Raw genomic sequence first — 14,887 nt, forward strand, 5'->3', positions numbered from 1 at the left:
CTTATAAAATACATGCAAAGACAAACCAAGTGCATCTTATAAATAAAATTCTTTATAGTACCTCAAGAAGTAATACTCTCTCCAAAATCTTAACATCACGAGATCTCAAACAGCTGTGCTTTTTCAGTTCCTGGGTAACTTGAGAGCGAAGAGACCGTCTTACAGTACCAAATGCCAACTCTCTAAGATTGGCTTCAACATCTTCTCCAAGCCTGTGCAATGCAGCTATGGCTAGAGCTGTCTTTCCCTGGTGATGAATTCAAATAAAAGATATAGCTAAAACATACTGTTGAATTGTTAGACTACCACAAAGAGTTAAAACATACAGCAAGAATGAACAGTATAACACCACCTGAATTTACCTCACAAAACAAGTCATATACAATAGTTTTTCCAACTTCTTGCACCTCCTTAGAAACATCATAAGGCTCTCTTTGCTTTGATAAATCTCTGGAATGCAACCGATGAAGCTGAAGAACTGCTAAGGGCAACCGCCCAGATTGCAGAGCTTCCTTAACAACATTAGTTAAATCTACTTGCTCCACCTCCCACCGCCTGACCATATCTTTGGGGTTCTCAAGTGGAAGAAGTTGCTTATTCCTTACATCAATGGGTGATGTGCTGACAGAAAGCTCACTGAAACTCCCTGAATTCAAATATCCAGTCATGGATATGAAGTTACCTAATGGTGACAATGCAAGCTGGTCTGATCCATTTGAAGCCAGCACTTTTTTGATACCCTGGCCCTCATCAATGATCTCACTACCAAGCACACCTGCTACCTTAATTGAGACTCCACCTACAAGGTTGTCTTCACGTGAATCAGATAACGCAACACTATTTTGAGGTCCAGAATGCACAGATGACATTTCATCTCCAACTTCCTTCAGTAGAGTTCACACGAGTAATGTTAGTAAGATAAATAACTAGACAATATATAATGACACAATTCTGATATATCTAGTACATGCTTTTACACAGCTAGTTTATGAAGCAGAAAAGGCATACCATTCCTTGGATTGACCTTTTTCGCTTTCCATTCACACGACGTTGTAGATTTCTGATAACCTCTAAAAGACCAGCCATTTCACAAAGCTTGCCTGAAATGTTTGCATCATTGAACCTACTATTTAGTAAAGATGGTGACTCCATAAAGTTTGCAGCTTGCACATTGCGAATCTCAAACTGATGAGTGTGCCGTTTCCACTTCAATCTTCCATAGCAACCTACCATTTTCGTAGCAAACTGGGCAGCTAAAGCCAAAAGCCTGTGAAAAGATGCAAAAGAAAAAATGATGCACAATTGCATGAGTCAGCAAACAACTAACCAGACCTTTCTCTTATGTCTTTGAAGCCCATTTAGGATTCTAGATCAAAGGATGGACATCATGCAAGGTGACTTGATGTAAAATTATACCATAAATACAGCTGGCCTGGAGATTAGAAGAAATCACAGGTAACATTTGGCATTCACACAATCTATGGTAAATAGCATGTTATATTTCTCTGAATTTCTGGGATGGAGAGGTGTGGAGATGCGACAGTGAGAAGATTCCCCAGATTTGGGGTATGGCAAGGGAAGCAGCAAATTACACATACACACACACACACACACACAAACAAAATACAGAAAATATTAAAAAAACATATTTAAAAGCTATACACTTGCATAATGGATCTGTTAAACATCAGTAAATAATAGAAACAATTGCAATTCAAATAATGATAACATCTATGACATAGATAAATTAACATTGTTGACTATCAAAATCTAAGTGAAACACTGAAATACAAATATTAAATTGAGAATATGAATATCTGACTATTATATAGCAATTATCATCACGAAAATAACTGTTTGAAAACACCCTCTGTTTTCTTTTTTATTTTAAAAACATACATTATTTTGTTATTGATGTGGAAAGTATCAAGACCAGGATGTACAAACAAACGAAAGAGATCCCCACATACCACCTCTAAAATAGCAAATATTCCCAGAATGCCAAAGCTATTGCAAAACATCCCATGGACATGACTCCATATAAAGGGTCTTCTGACCCTCAGGAGAGCTTTAAATTGTGTATATACTTCCATGTCGTATGTTGATAAGCGATGTGCTTTAAATTGTGTATATATTTTATGCATGTGCTTCAAAAAAAAACAATTTTCAGATTCTTTCATATATCAAACATTACCATTAAGAAACTTGTGAGACAAGTACAAGTCAATGAGAATGCGAAGTGGCATGTGTTCCCCGGGGACACATTCCCAAGGTCTAGATGCCTGTCCACGATGTTCAAGGGTTGGGGACGAGATGTCCATCTCATCCTACATCCATTTTTTTCTTTGAATGAGGACTTCTTTACATCCCTACAATGGCCAAGGGACGTCTTGACATACCTCAAGCCTCCCAGAGATGTCACAGGTCTGTCTATTTAAATGTATATTAAAAAGTTTGAAAAACAATCAAATGACTTAAGAAACATTCTAGAACAAAGTAAACCCTAAAAGAAGGGCCCACCAATGCCAGCCAACCTAATTAAATCTAAATGCATGCTCATTTCTCTTTTGCTTTCACCAAAAGAGAAAAGGAAGAAAAGAATGAAAAAAATAAAAAAAGAACTTATATTACTGTCCACAGTGACCAAAATAAGTCAATGGGACTCATAAACATAACTAGAAACGAAAACAAGATAGAACCAAAAAGAAGACACAAGATTTCTTCAATTCTCAGAGTGCAAGTTGGAATGCCATGGGATGAAGGATGACATCTTTGGTTGGCCAACAGAATATCTAATGGTTTTGGGCAATTAATATTCTTATTTCTGGCAAACATTTTCAGAACCTAGCTGGGTGTGAGTCTAGCAGGCAGGTCAAGGGTCCTTGGTGTAAGATTCTGCAAGAAGCGAGAACAAAGCCAAGATTTGATGTTGGTCGTAAATCAAACGCAACTCCACTCGATAAATGATCGAAGTTCAAAATGGTGGAATGAAGAAAAAATCTGAAATGAGAGAAAATAGAGACAAAGCAAGAGAATTTTGAGAATACTCTTGATAATCTCATTGAGCTATCACCACACTTATGAAGGTAAAAGGAGGGTGTTGTATATATAGCAAAATAAGGGCATACACATTCAAGAGGGGTATTAACTCCTCCACATAAAAGGTGGGAGGTATTACCTACTTGTTAAATGCCAAACTATGTGGCATAACTTCCTTAGATGAAGACAAAAAAGGAATTATGGAAGGTAGCACATAAAGCAAAAACAAGGTGAGTAACCCAACTACCTCATAACCTACTCAGGTAAGGACAAAATAGTGGTTACGCAAGATGGCACAACAAGCCAGAAGAGGGTTTGTAACTCAAATACCCATGTGTGGGAGAGAGTGATACATGTCATTGATGTATTTCGCCACTTGTCCTCATATTAACCACTCCTAGTAAACCTAAGAAAGCTTAAATAATGAGTAGAAAAAAGAAATACCCCGCCCCCCCTATCATAGCTTAGGTGGGTGAAAAGATGGATCCCAACAAATGAAGCCATGCTAGGTACCCATGTACATAGAGATCCCCTCCCAAAGAAGAAGCCCCTCGTAAGAGGAATAGCACCCCCAACATAGAGAGAGAAAATAGTAAGACATATGAGTCCATAGACCATGTCATTATTGTTAAACCATACATTCTTTTGTTAATAGTCACTTGCCTCAAGAACAAGACCAAAGAGATGGAGTAGTAGGTCCTATTCAAGGCTGTGATTCTTTATCCCTTGTTTCTAGGACAAATAGTTCTCTGACGTTAGTTTGACAACAGAAGGATGGAAATAATTATCAAGAGACATGATTAATACCCCATTGATGGAACTTAATCTCAGTTCATGATTATACAAAAAACATTAATAGACACCCTGCCTTTCCACTAGTCTCAAAAATCAAACCCCCAGATATTACAATGTTGGCGGTTTATAAATAGTGCATTTAAAAGTTTTTTACCTGTATTACTGGGAGACGCAGTACTAGAAACATTTCAAGAGTCGTTGTGAAACATCTAGACACTCGGCATCAAGTAACTTGTCATCTCCCATTGCAACTAGAGCATGTTTTAAAAAAATTGCTAAAATATGCACTTAAAAACCTAATACATAAAAAAAGACCAAATTAAATAAAATGCAAACAGATAAGGGATAGACACAGACAAACCATAACATTTTTATTTTGACTTGCATTTTTCTTAGTCGCCAGTTAATATTTCATTATTGTGATTGCATGCCATTTTCCTATCAACAAGGGTACTTTTTGGTTTGGCATCAAAAAACAATCATTTAAATTAAATGAGTGCTCAAAGTGGATTACATTGTGAAAACAAATAAAATAGTGAAAGGAAATAAAATAGCAAATATGCCATGGACATGTTTTATCCATGGTTTGGGATAATAATACATTGAATTTTAATATATTATATAATATAATTAATTTTTTATTTTTATTTTTGATAGGTAATAGGCCGAAGCCGCAATATTTTGAATTATTATTATTATTATTATGTTTGATTAGATTGACCCAAGACCTTCCCCATCCTATGGAAGGCCAAGAGTCACAGCTTAAAATTCCACTTTAGATGTCCTTATTGGGAATTGAACTTGGGTCTCCACAGTGAGAACCCAGTGTTTTAACCAGTTAAGATCAGCCCCTTGGACATATAATTAAATTTTATTATTTATATTTTAATGTAATAATTTTAATCTAATATAATATTTTAAATTCATTACTATAATAATATATCTGTATGAATTTAGTTTTTATTTTTAGGCTATATATTTATGGTTTCAAAATTCAAAGTTAAACTAAGTTTATTCTTTATTTATTATTTTTAGGCATAATAAAATAAAAATAGTAAATGTCTGCCAATGTTAAACTTTACCACTTCTTTTATTTTAAGTTCTAAACTTCTATGTCATGATATTTTTGGAAATTATTAAATTATATTAAGAAAAATAGCGTCTCCAAGTACCCAATCTCCTATTTTTTAAAGTTAGCCGTATTGATACCGGTACAAGTCTCCAAGTACCCTCATCTCCTAGGAACCTTGCTTTTTACCAAATTACAATGCTTTCTAGACTTATAGTGACTAAAACCACAAATTTTGATTAAAAAAATATACTTGATACAAAATCTAAAAAAAACTTGTAGTTGTGTATTAATCTTCAATACCTTTCGAACTCCCATTCATTTTTTAAAAATAGAGCTCAGAGGCAAAAGTTATGGCATATTGAAGAAAAAAGTGCAACAAATTCAACCTGAAATATATGATAAAAAGGGCAGAATTTTTTAACAAGACCTTCATGTATGGAAAGTTCTCATTTCTAGCTTTTCGTTAAATATTTATTTGCAAAAATTGAACACTCGAGACAAAAGTTATACAATTATAAAAAAAATTCTGACTTGATTTTATTGAATATATGCGAAAATTAATGGAAACCCAAATGGTTTTTTTACCCAGGAATAAAACCAAAAAACTTGTTTTCCTTCTAATGAGTGGAAGCTAGATTTCTGAAGTAAAATGAAAATTACTCCAATAAGAATTTCAAAGTTTTTAACTTTGATTTTTTTACTATGTCCTCCAATCTGGTTTAGGTGTAATAAAATCAATCTTGACTTTCCCAGACCTTCTAGAAGCTCTAGAAATGCTGAAAATGCCTCCAATATTTTACTAAAATGCTACAATCACCTAGATCTCATAGGAACACATATATGCAAACTAGATTAAATAGGTGCTTCTTTTATTAAACTATTTTAATTCTCTAGGTCATAGGAGGATGTAGGAGAAGATCATACTAGGTTTTTGCGAAAAATACGACCTATCTATTAGTCTAAAATCTCTCTCAAAAAAAAATGCAATGAGCTATACCAAACAACACGACTCTAATACCACGTTAGATTATACGAGAAGTGAGAAGCGCGCCATGATCTAATGTCGGTTGTAGATCACATGCAATCCACTCGACAGATGATCAAAGATCAAAGCAGCAAAATGAAGAGAAAATCTGAAATGAGAGAAAATAGAGACAAAGCAAAGATAATTTTGAGAATATTCTCAATACTAATAGAATATTAAAATATGTTAATTTTAGTATTAATGCTCATTCAGTGTATATTCTATTTTAGAAAGATCGTCTTCGATCTTCTCAGCAGTTTCTTTTAGAAACTTGCTATTCTTGTAAATAGCTTGTATTATTTATGAGCGTTTTGCTCATTCTGTTCATTCAATCAATTCTTTGAAATCCATTGCGTGTTTTCGCACTGTATTATGGTATCAGAGCTACAGGAATTTTTTTCGGAAATTTTTTAATCCTAATTTCCAATTAGTGGAAATTTTCGAAATTATTTTTTTGAAAGAAAAATATTTTTTTGGCTTCTGGGCGGGATCGTCGTTTTGTTTTGCGTCGTGTCTTACCGCGCGAGCTGCAGGATTGTCGCGCTTTTTCGCGACCTGTGTTCGTCCTCGTCTTCGTGGTTCGTGGTTTCCGGCGCTGCGACCTGCAATCTCTTCCCGCGACCTGAAACAGTGCCTGTGTTCGTGACCTGTTCGGCGACCAGCAACCCGCGAGCACTGTGATCTGCTCGCGTCGCGATCTGAACCCGTCTGCAGGCACCGTCATCTGTTCGTGTCTGCAGGCTTCGGCCTTTGTCACCTCCGCGGCGCCACCTGCAACCGTAATCTGTTTGTGTCTGCAGGCTTCGGCCTTTGTCATCTCCGTGGCGCCACCTGCAACTGTTTTTTCTACACTATCGCGTGGAAACGGACCTCTGCAAACTTCGATTGAAGTTTTTCCTTCCGTTTTTTATCGAAGTTCAGTTTTTCTTGCAGATTCGTGGTGGGTTTTTCAAACCCTAATCTGGGTTGTTGTTCCTTTTTTTCTGGGTGCCTCGATTTTCGAGCCCGCGAATCCAGATTCTGACAGGAGAATCCTTCTGGGTTTTTTGCACGCTTTTCTGGGTTGTCCTTGGATTTTTCTGGGTCAGCCAGGAATTTTTCTTGGGAACCGTGCAAATGGCTTCTCTCACCAATCTGATGCTCGAAGGCAGTCAACGCTTTAATGGTCATAACTACAACATCTGGAAGCAGCGTATGTTGACCATTTTTGAATATAGGCGTCTTGACCAGCTTGTTTTGGGCAAAGAACTCAGTCCTGGTACACCTGGTGCAGATCAAGATAAGTTTGATGAACGCAATCGGGAGGCAGTCATGCTTCTCAAACTCTCAGTAACTGATGATCAGTTACCGCAGATTCCTTCCGGCAAGACAGCTTCTGACATCTGGAAGCATCTGAAGGAATTGCATGAGACATCCGACAAGAGCCGAGCATTCTTTCTGAAGAATCAGTTGTTCTCCATTATGATGGACGAACGTATGTCCTTACAGGAGCACCTCACGAGGATTAAGGACATTCGAGATCAACTCGAAGCTATTGGTCGGACTATGGAGGAAGAAGACATGGTTGTAATCACTTTAAAAAGTCTTCCGAAATCGTATGAACACTTCATTGAAACCCTCAATATTACTTCCACTAATGTTGATCTGAAGTTTTCAGACCTATGCACCAAACTTCTACAGCAGGATCGCTGGAAACAGCAATTTGGTAGTGGTACTACATCAGCCTCCTCGGAAAATGCCTTCACAGCTCAATCCTTTCAGAAGGATAAAGGCAAATTTCAGTCCTCTCAGTCTTCTCAGCAGAAAGGCTCTTCTCAGACACAGGATGGAGCTAAGAAGAAAAATGTGCAGTGCAATTACTGTCACAAGTACGGCCATATGAAGAAAGATTGCCGTCAGAGGCTCGCTTCTGAACAAAAGAAGCAGGGAGGGTCACACCAGAAGGCGCATGTTGCAGAACATTCCGAGCAGAAGGAGTCCGCCTTTTATGCTTTTATGGCTAAGAGGTCTTCAGATCATGCCAGGTCTTCTGCTTGGTACATCGATTCTGGTGCATCACGTCACTTTTCTCATCGGCGTGACTGGTTTACAGACTTCTCACCTTTCAGTGATTCCGTTGTATTTGGCGGAGGTGAGGAGTATACAGTTGTTGGCAGAGGCACTGTTCAGATACAGTCTGGTGGCAGGACTCTTCTTTTTCTGAATGTGTATTATGTTCCTGGAATGGAACTTAATCTGCTTTCTGTCAGCCAGATTATGAGGAATTCTCCTCAACTAGATGTGGTGTTCAGTGCTCACAAGTGCTCCATCATTGATCGGGAGTCTCGTCTTACTGTTGCTGTTGGTCTAGAGGATCATGGCCTATATAGGCTCCTTGACACTGGTGATTCTCCTGAAGTGGCTCTGGCAGCTCGTGTTTCTCCTCTTAGCACTTTGTGGCATCAGCGATATGGACATCTCAACATTCAGTATCTCTCTCAGCTGTCTCGGGAGGGACTTGTTTCAGGGTTACCTGATATTCAGACTCAGCATCTTGGAGTATGCGGCGCCTGTCAAGCTGGCAAACAGCATCGAACTTCATTCCCACATGGAAAGTCTTGGCGCGCATCTAAGGTACTTCAATTACTTCATGCTGATATTTGTGGTCCTATGAATACATCTTCTGTTACTGGTTGCAAATATTTTTTGCTTATTGTAGATGATTCCAGTAGAAAGATGTGGGTGTTCTTTCTTAAACATAAATCAGATGTATTTAGTATCTTTCAGAAGTTTAAGTCCTTTGTTGAAAAAGAGTCTGGACAAAGTATCATTACTCTTAGGACAGATAACGGGGGGGAATTTTGTTCTTCTGCATTCTCCAACTTCTGTGATACCCATGGCATCAAACGCCAGTTGACTACACCCTACACTCCTCAGCAAAACAGTGTTGTCGAGCGTCGCAATCGTACGGTTGTTGAGATGGCTCGTTCTATGTTACAACACAGGAGTGTTCCGAATAAGTATTGGGCTGAAGCAGTATTTACTGCTGTCTACCTTCTTAACCGTTCTCCTACTCAGGCTGTTAAGGGGAAGACTCCAGAAGAGGTTTGGTCTGGTCGGAAGCCTCAGATCAGCCACCTGAAGGTTTTTGGCTCTGTTGCCTATGTTTGGATTCCAGATGCTAAGCGCTCCAAGTTGGATTCCAAAAGCCAGAAACTTATGATGCACTACCTGAGTTCCCTCCGGAGAATAATCCTCCTCTTGCTGCTCCTGTTCCTGATCCTGAGCCTCTTCCAGCTCCTCCAGATGTTAGCACTTCTACTCTCCGGCCTAAATGGTGGGCCAAGACTATTGGTGATCTCAGGGATACTGAGCTCATTGAGGGTAGAACCTCCCGTAATAAGAGCAAACAGCAGCATACAGTCAATTTTGCTCTCATGGCTAACATACACAGTGTTTTTGAACCTCAGACATATTCAGAGGCTAAAGGTATACCTGAGTGGGAACAGGCTATGGAAGCTAAGTTCCAGAGTCTTCAGAAGAATCACACTTGGGCCCTTTCTGATCTTCCTTCAGGGAAGAAGCCCATTAGCTGCAAATGGGTGTACAAAGTAAAATACAAAGCTGATGGAACCCTAGACAAGTATAAGGCTCGTCTTGTTGCTCGTGGGTTCTCACAGAAAGAAGGCATTGACTATGAGGAGACTTTTGCTCCTACAGCCAAAATGAGTACCATACGGCTCGTTCTTGCCTTAGCAGCCCAGTTCAGTTGGAAAGTCCATCAAATGGACGTAAAGAGTGCCTTTTTGAATGGTGACTTACAGGAAGAAGTCTACATGACGCAACCCCCAGGATTCAAGGTTGCTGGTCAAGAACAGAAGGTCTGTAGACTAGTCAAAGCACTCTATGGTCTGAAACAAGCTCCTCGGGCTTGGTACATGAAAATTGATAAGTACCTGACAGATCATGGCTTTTAGCGGAGTCCATCTGATGCAAACCTGTATATCAAGCATACTAGTAATGATATTCTGTTTGTAGTTGTCTATGTGGATGACTTAATCATTACTGGCAGTTCAGCACATTTGATCACTGGGATCAAACAGGATTTGTGCCGCACTTTTGATATGACAGATTTGGGACTTCTACATTACTGCTTAGGAGTTGAAGTTTGGCAGACTGAGACCAGTATCTTTCTCTCTCAGTCCAAGTATGCCAGAAGTCTTGTGGACAGGTTCAGAATGCAGGATTGCAAACCTGCCTCTACTCCTATGGAACCCGGGCTCAAACTTTCAGCTCAGTCATCCTCACCAGTTGTGGATGAATCTCTGTTCAGGCAACTAGTGGGCAGTCTCATCTATCTTACTGCTACTAGACCTGACATCAGTTTTGCAGTGAGCTACATTTCACGCTTCATGACAGCTCCCAAGGCTGATCATTGGTTAGCAGCGAAGCGTGTGCTGCGTTATGTGAGTGGCACTTCTGATTATGGACTTCTGTACACTCGGAGTTCTGATCCTATACTCAGTGGTTACACAGATTCTGACTGGGCAGGTTCAGTTGATGACCGTAAGTCTACAGCAGGGTATGTGTTTAGTTTGGGATCTGGTGCTGTCACATGGACTAGTAAGAAGCAGCAGGCAGTGGCTCTCTCCTCGACGGAAGCAGAGTATCGGGGAGCAGTTAAGGCATCTTGTGAGGCGGTTTGGCTTCGGCGAATGCTTGCGGATATGCATGTCTCCCAGGCAGGTCCTACTCCCTTGTTCTGTGATAATCAGGGAGTGCTCAAACTCGCCAAGAATCCAGTCTTCCATGAAAGAACCAAGCATGTGGAAACGCATTGTCACTATATTCGACAGCTGGTTGAAGACGGATCCATCCAGTTGCTGTATGTTCCTACCTCAGAGCAGCCAGCAGACATATTCACCAAGCCCCTTGGTCCTGATAAATTTGTAAAATTCAGGGGGTCTATAGGTGTAGTTAATAGATTGAGCATTAAGGGAGGGTAATAGAATATTAAAATATGTTAATTTTAGTATTAATGCTCATTCAGTGTATATTCTATTTTAGAAAGATCGTCTTCGATCTTCTCAGCAGTTTCTTTTAGAAACTTGCTATTCTTGTAAATAGCTTGTATTATTTATGAGCGTTTTGCTCATTCTGTTCATTCAATCAATTCTTTGAAATCCATTGCGTGTTTTCGCACTGTATTAAATACTCTCACCAAGCTATCACCAAACTTGAGAAGGTGATAGGATAGTGTTGTATTTAAATAAAAATAAGGGCACATACATTCAAAAGGTACATTAACTCCTACAACCCATAAAAGGTGGGAGGTTTTACCTACTTGGTAAATGCCAAAATATGTGGCATAACCTCCTTAGATGAAGGCAAAAAAGGAGTTATGAAAGGTGGCACATAAAACCAAAAGAGGGTGAGAAACCCAACTACCCCATAACCTACTCAAGTAAGGACAAAATAATGGTTACGAGAGGTGGCACAACAAGCCAAAAGAGGGTGCATAACTCAACTACCCATGTGTTTGTCATTCCATTACATTCAACATTTGTGATTACATTCAAAGAGCATTGCATCATCATCAACAATTGCAAATGACTGTTGGATTGTCGAATTGAAGACTTCAATGTTTGTACACATTTCTTGTACTATTGATGTATTATTGTGACTTGATGGCAATGGACTGCCTAAGTCATCTCTTATAACATGTGTAATCATATACTTTATGCTTCATGTATTGATATTAGGTCACGTGATGACGTAGCATGTATGCAATGTTTGCTCATGTAATGATGTACTTGTAATTATTTCTTTGTTAATATGATTAATGTGATATTCATTTGATATTATGAGATAATATTGGGTACGGAGCCTTACAATACTCAATGTCAAAATCATAGGCTTGAGTTTTGCTTACCCATTTCTACTACCTATCATTCAAACCCCTTTGGTTGAGGAAAACATTTAGACTATTATGATTTGTTTTCACTACATACTTCCCACAAACCAAGTATTGTTGAAATTTGGCTAAAGCATGCATAATAACAAATACCTCTTAGTTATAAATAGAGAAATTTTGTTCAGCCTCCTTGAGTTTCCTACTCTCATATGCTATAGGAATTTTATTCTGCATCAAGACAGCCCCAATGCCCTCTCCTGAAGCATCACATTCTAGAACAAAAGGAAGTGAGAAATCTGCCATTGCCAAGACAAGACATGAACTCGTTACCTCCTTAAGTTTGTCAAAAGCTCGTTAGGATGTTGGACTCCAAGTGAACACTCCTTTCTTAGTCAAATTTGTCAAAAGAGTTGCAAGTTGCGAAAACACTTTCACAAATCTTCTATAATAGCTGCAAAGTCCCACAAATCCTCTTAGATGTGTCGAATTCCTTAGCCTAGGCCAATCTTGGATTGCCTTGATCTTCTACTCATCCACACTAACATCTTGGAGACATTTGGCATAGAAGGAATGCTCCTCAAGTATGCCAAGTGCCTCACCTAAATGCTTCAGATGATCATCCCATGTCCTACTATAAGTCAAAATGTCATCAAAGAAAACCAGTACAATTTTTCTCAACTATAGAATGAATACTTGATTTATGCATGATTGGAAGGTTGCGGGTGCATTGGTAAGCCAAATGACATGACCAAGAACTCATAATCCCTTTAATGACACCTAAAAGTTGTTTTGTGCACATCTTCATCTCTTGCCTTAATTTGGTGGTACCTTGAATGCAAATCAATCTTGGAAAAATACCTAGCTACATGAAGCTCATCAATCCTAGGTATGGGGTAGTGATTCTTGATTGTCCTTTTCTTGGGTGCTCTATAATCGATGCAAATGGGCTACAATTAGGCATTATATGCCCTATATCCAATAGATCTTTTATTGCCTTCTCAACCTCTTCCTTATATATTCTGGGATGACGATATGGAGTAGTCATGACTAGTTTGGCTCCTTCCTCAAGCTCAATTATATGCAGAAAACCTGTGTCTGATGGTAGTCCCAGCGGAATGTCTTCAAAAACCTTGCTATGCTTGTCCAAAATAGAATGAATTTTCACATCGTAAGATCTCCTATCCTTTCAAGTACGTGTATTTGTAATTAAACATTCAGCTGCAGATGCCACTTGGTCTTTGCAGAAAGCTCACTTTATCCTCTTGGCTAAAACTTAAATAGGTCCACTATTAGATAGACCATGTAGAACTATCTTCTTCCCATTATGTTGGAATGATAACTCCATTGTTCGATAACTTTGTTCATATTTATCAAATGAGTGCAACCATTGCACTCCTAGAACAACTTTTGTATCCCCCACATTGATAATATAGAAATCATATTTCATCTTATACTCTCCCATAGTCAACTCCATTTGTGGAATCTTCTTATTACAAGGAACGATTGACCCACTAGTAATTGTAACATTAAACCCTTCAAAATCCTCCATCTATAATCCCAATCTATTCACTAGTCCATCAATGTAATTATGAGTAGCCCCACTATCAATAAGAATTGATACCTTTGTCCACTCGAGACTCCTCTAACACGAAAAGCATTGTATCATGGTGCCCCTAAAAGTGTTGCAAGTGTGCTTCTCGAATGCTCTCCTTGGTGCTCATGCTCAATTTCTTCTACCTCCCTTTCAAGATCAGGCTCATCATTCTCTATGTCCTCATTAGAAACTACCTCTATGTAATGTATTTTTCCTTTCCACAAACACCTATGTCCTAGTTGCCAAGGCTCTCGACATGTGAAGTGTAGCTTCTTCCTTTGTAGTTTATTCTCGGATACCTTCATTTGATTTGGCTTAGGGGATGATGCCTTCGGAGGTGGTGTGTACTTTAGAAATGGTCTCTTTGGAAAAATAGGAGCCTCTTCCTTGGAGTAGAATCTGTCTTTAGCCACCAAATCTTCTAAATTAAGAGCTCTCTTGATGGCTTCTTGCAATGAACTTGAGTCAGATGCCCTTACTAGACCTTTGAGGGGTTCAACTAGGCCTTCTACAAATAGAACTCTGAGTATTCTTTTTGTCACATATGGAATCATCACTACAAGCCTCTGAAATTCTGCTACATAGTCCACCACCTTCCCTTCATGCTTAAGTTGTGCAAACTCCCTAAAATGAATTTTTGGATCCCTTCTATCAAATCTCTTCATCTATCTTTCGCTGAAGTCTTCCAAAATGGTAATTGAATCATGCCCTTAAGTTATCATGCCACGATAACACCATTAGCATACTAGTATATGATGCCTCATGACTTTCAAGGAAACAACTTGAAAATGTTGTTTCCTTGCAACTTGTTAGAGTAGGTTTAGGAGTAGGATTTGAAGTGTTGGGTTGATTCAACACCTACAACAAATAAGGAAGGAAGTCGGCTTTCTCCGAAAATTCAACCCCCTTGAGCAAGGTCCCACACTTCGGGGTTGTTTCCATGTTTCACAAGGTTGTTGGGATCATAGCTCAGTAAGGGTGCAAACTTTTGTGACAACACATACTTTATAAAGACTTTATAAACCATACTTTATAAAGTTGCACGATAATCAACAATACTTTGTCTGGATACAAAAGTTGGGGATATAAGGACTTAAAGTTGCCCAATTTAAATATAAAGTTGATATTTCAGAATATTTAATTCAATTTTTTTATTATTTATATATAAAATTTGACAAATTTAAATTAAAATATATAAATCAAATTGAACAAATTTAATATCATTTACTCTAATATTTTTTAGATATATTATTTATATTTTCTAAAAAATCAGATTTATATAAAGCGAATTTAATGACAGCTTTTTTTTCTAATTTTTTCCTCTTGTTGAATTTCATCCAAATTTTAATGTTGGCGAATTCAAACTCAAACTCAAACGTGGAGACTTAGGTCCATATTAGGAGAGCATTAAAAATGGGATGGAGGAAGCTTGCTAACAATATACTAAAAAAAATAGGATTATCTACTAGA

The 14,887-nt window shown here is 38.3% G+C and overlaps 1 protein-coding gene across 3 annotated transcripts in view; it reads right to left on the bottom strand.

The window, feature by feature from the left end:
- LOC131041273 (uncharacterized) overlaps positions 1–14,887 on the bottom strand; it is a 162,680-nt gene that overhangs the window by 99,256 nt on the left and 48,537 nt on the right. For all 3 annotated transcript variants that reach the window (XM_057974304.2, XM_057974306.2, XM_057974303.2), the window contains 3 exons: positions 1,009–1,267; positions 363–884; positions 62–247 (listed from right to left, as the gene is read on the bottom strand). In XM_057974304.2, the coding sequence (XP_057830287.2) occupies positions 62–247; positions 363–884; positions 1,009–1,267 (967 nt within the window). The remainder of the gene's footprint in view (positions 1–61; positions 248–362; positions 885–1,008; positions 1,268–14,887) is intronic.

The sequence above is a fragment of the Cryptomeria japonica genome, chromosome 6, assembly GCF_030272615.1.
Source record: "Cryptomeria japonica chromosome 6, Sugi_1.0, whole genome shotgun sequence".
Lineage (NCBI taxonomy): Eukaryota > Viridiplantae > Streptophyta > Pinopsida > Cupressales > Cupressaceae > Cryptomeria > Cryptomeria japonica.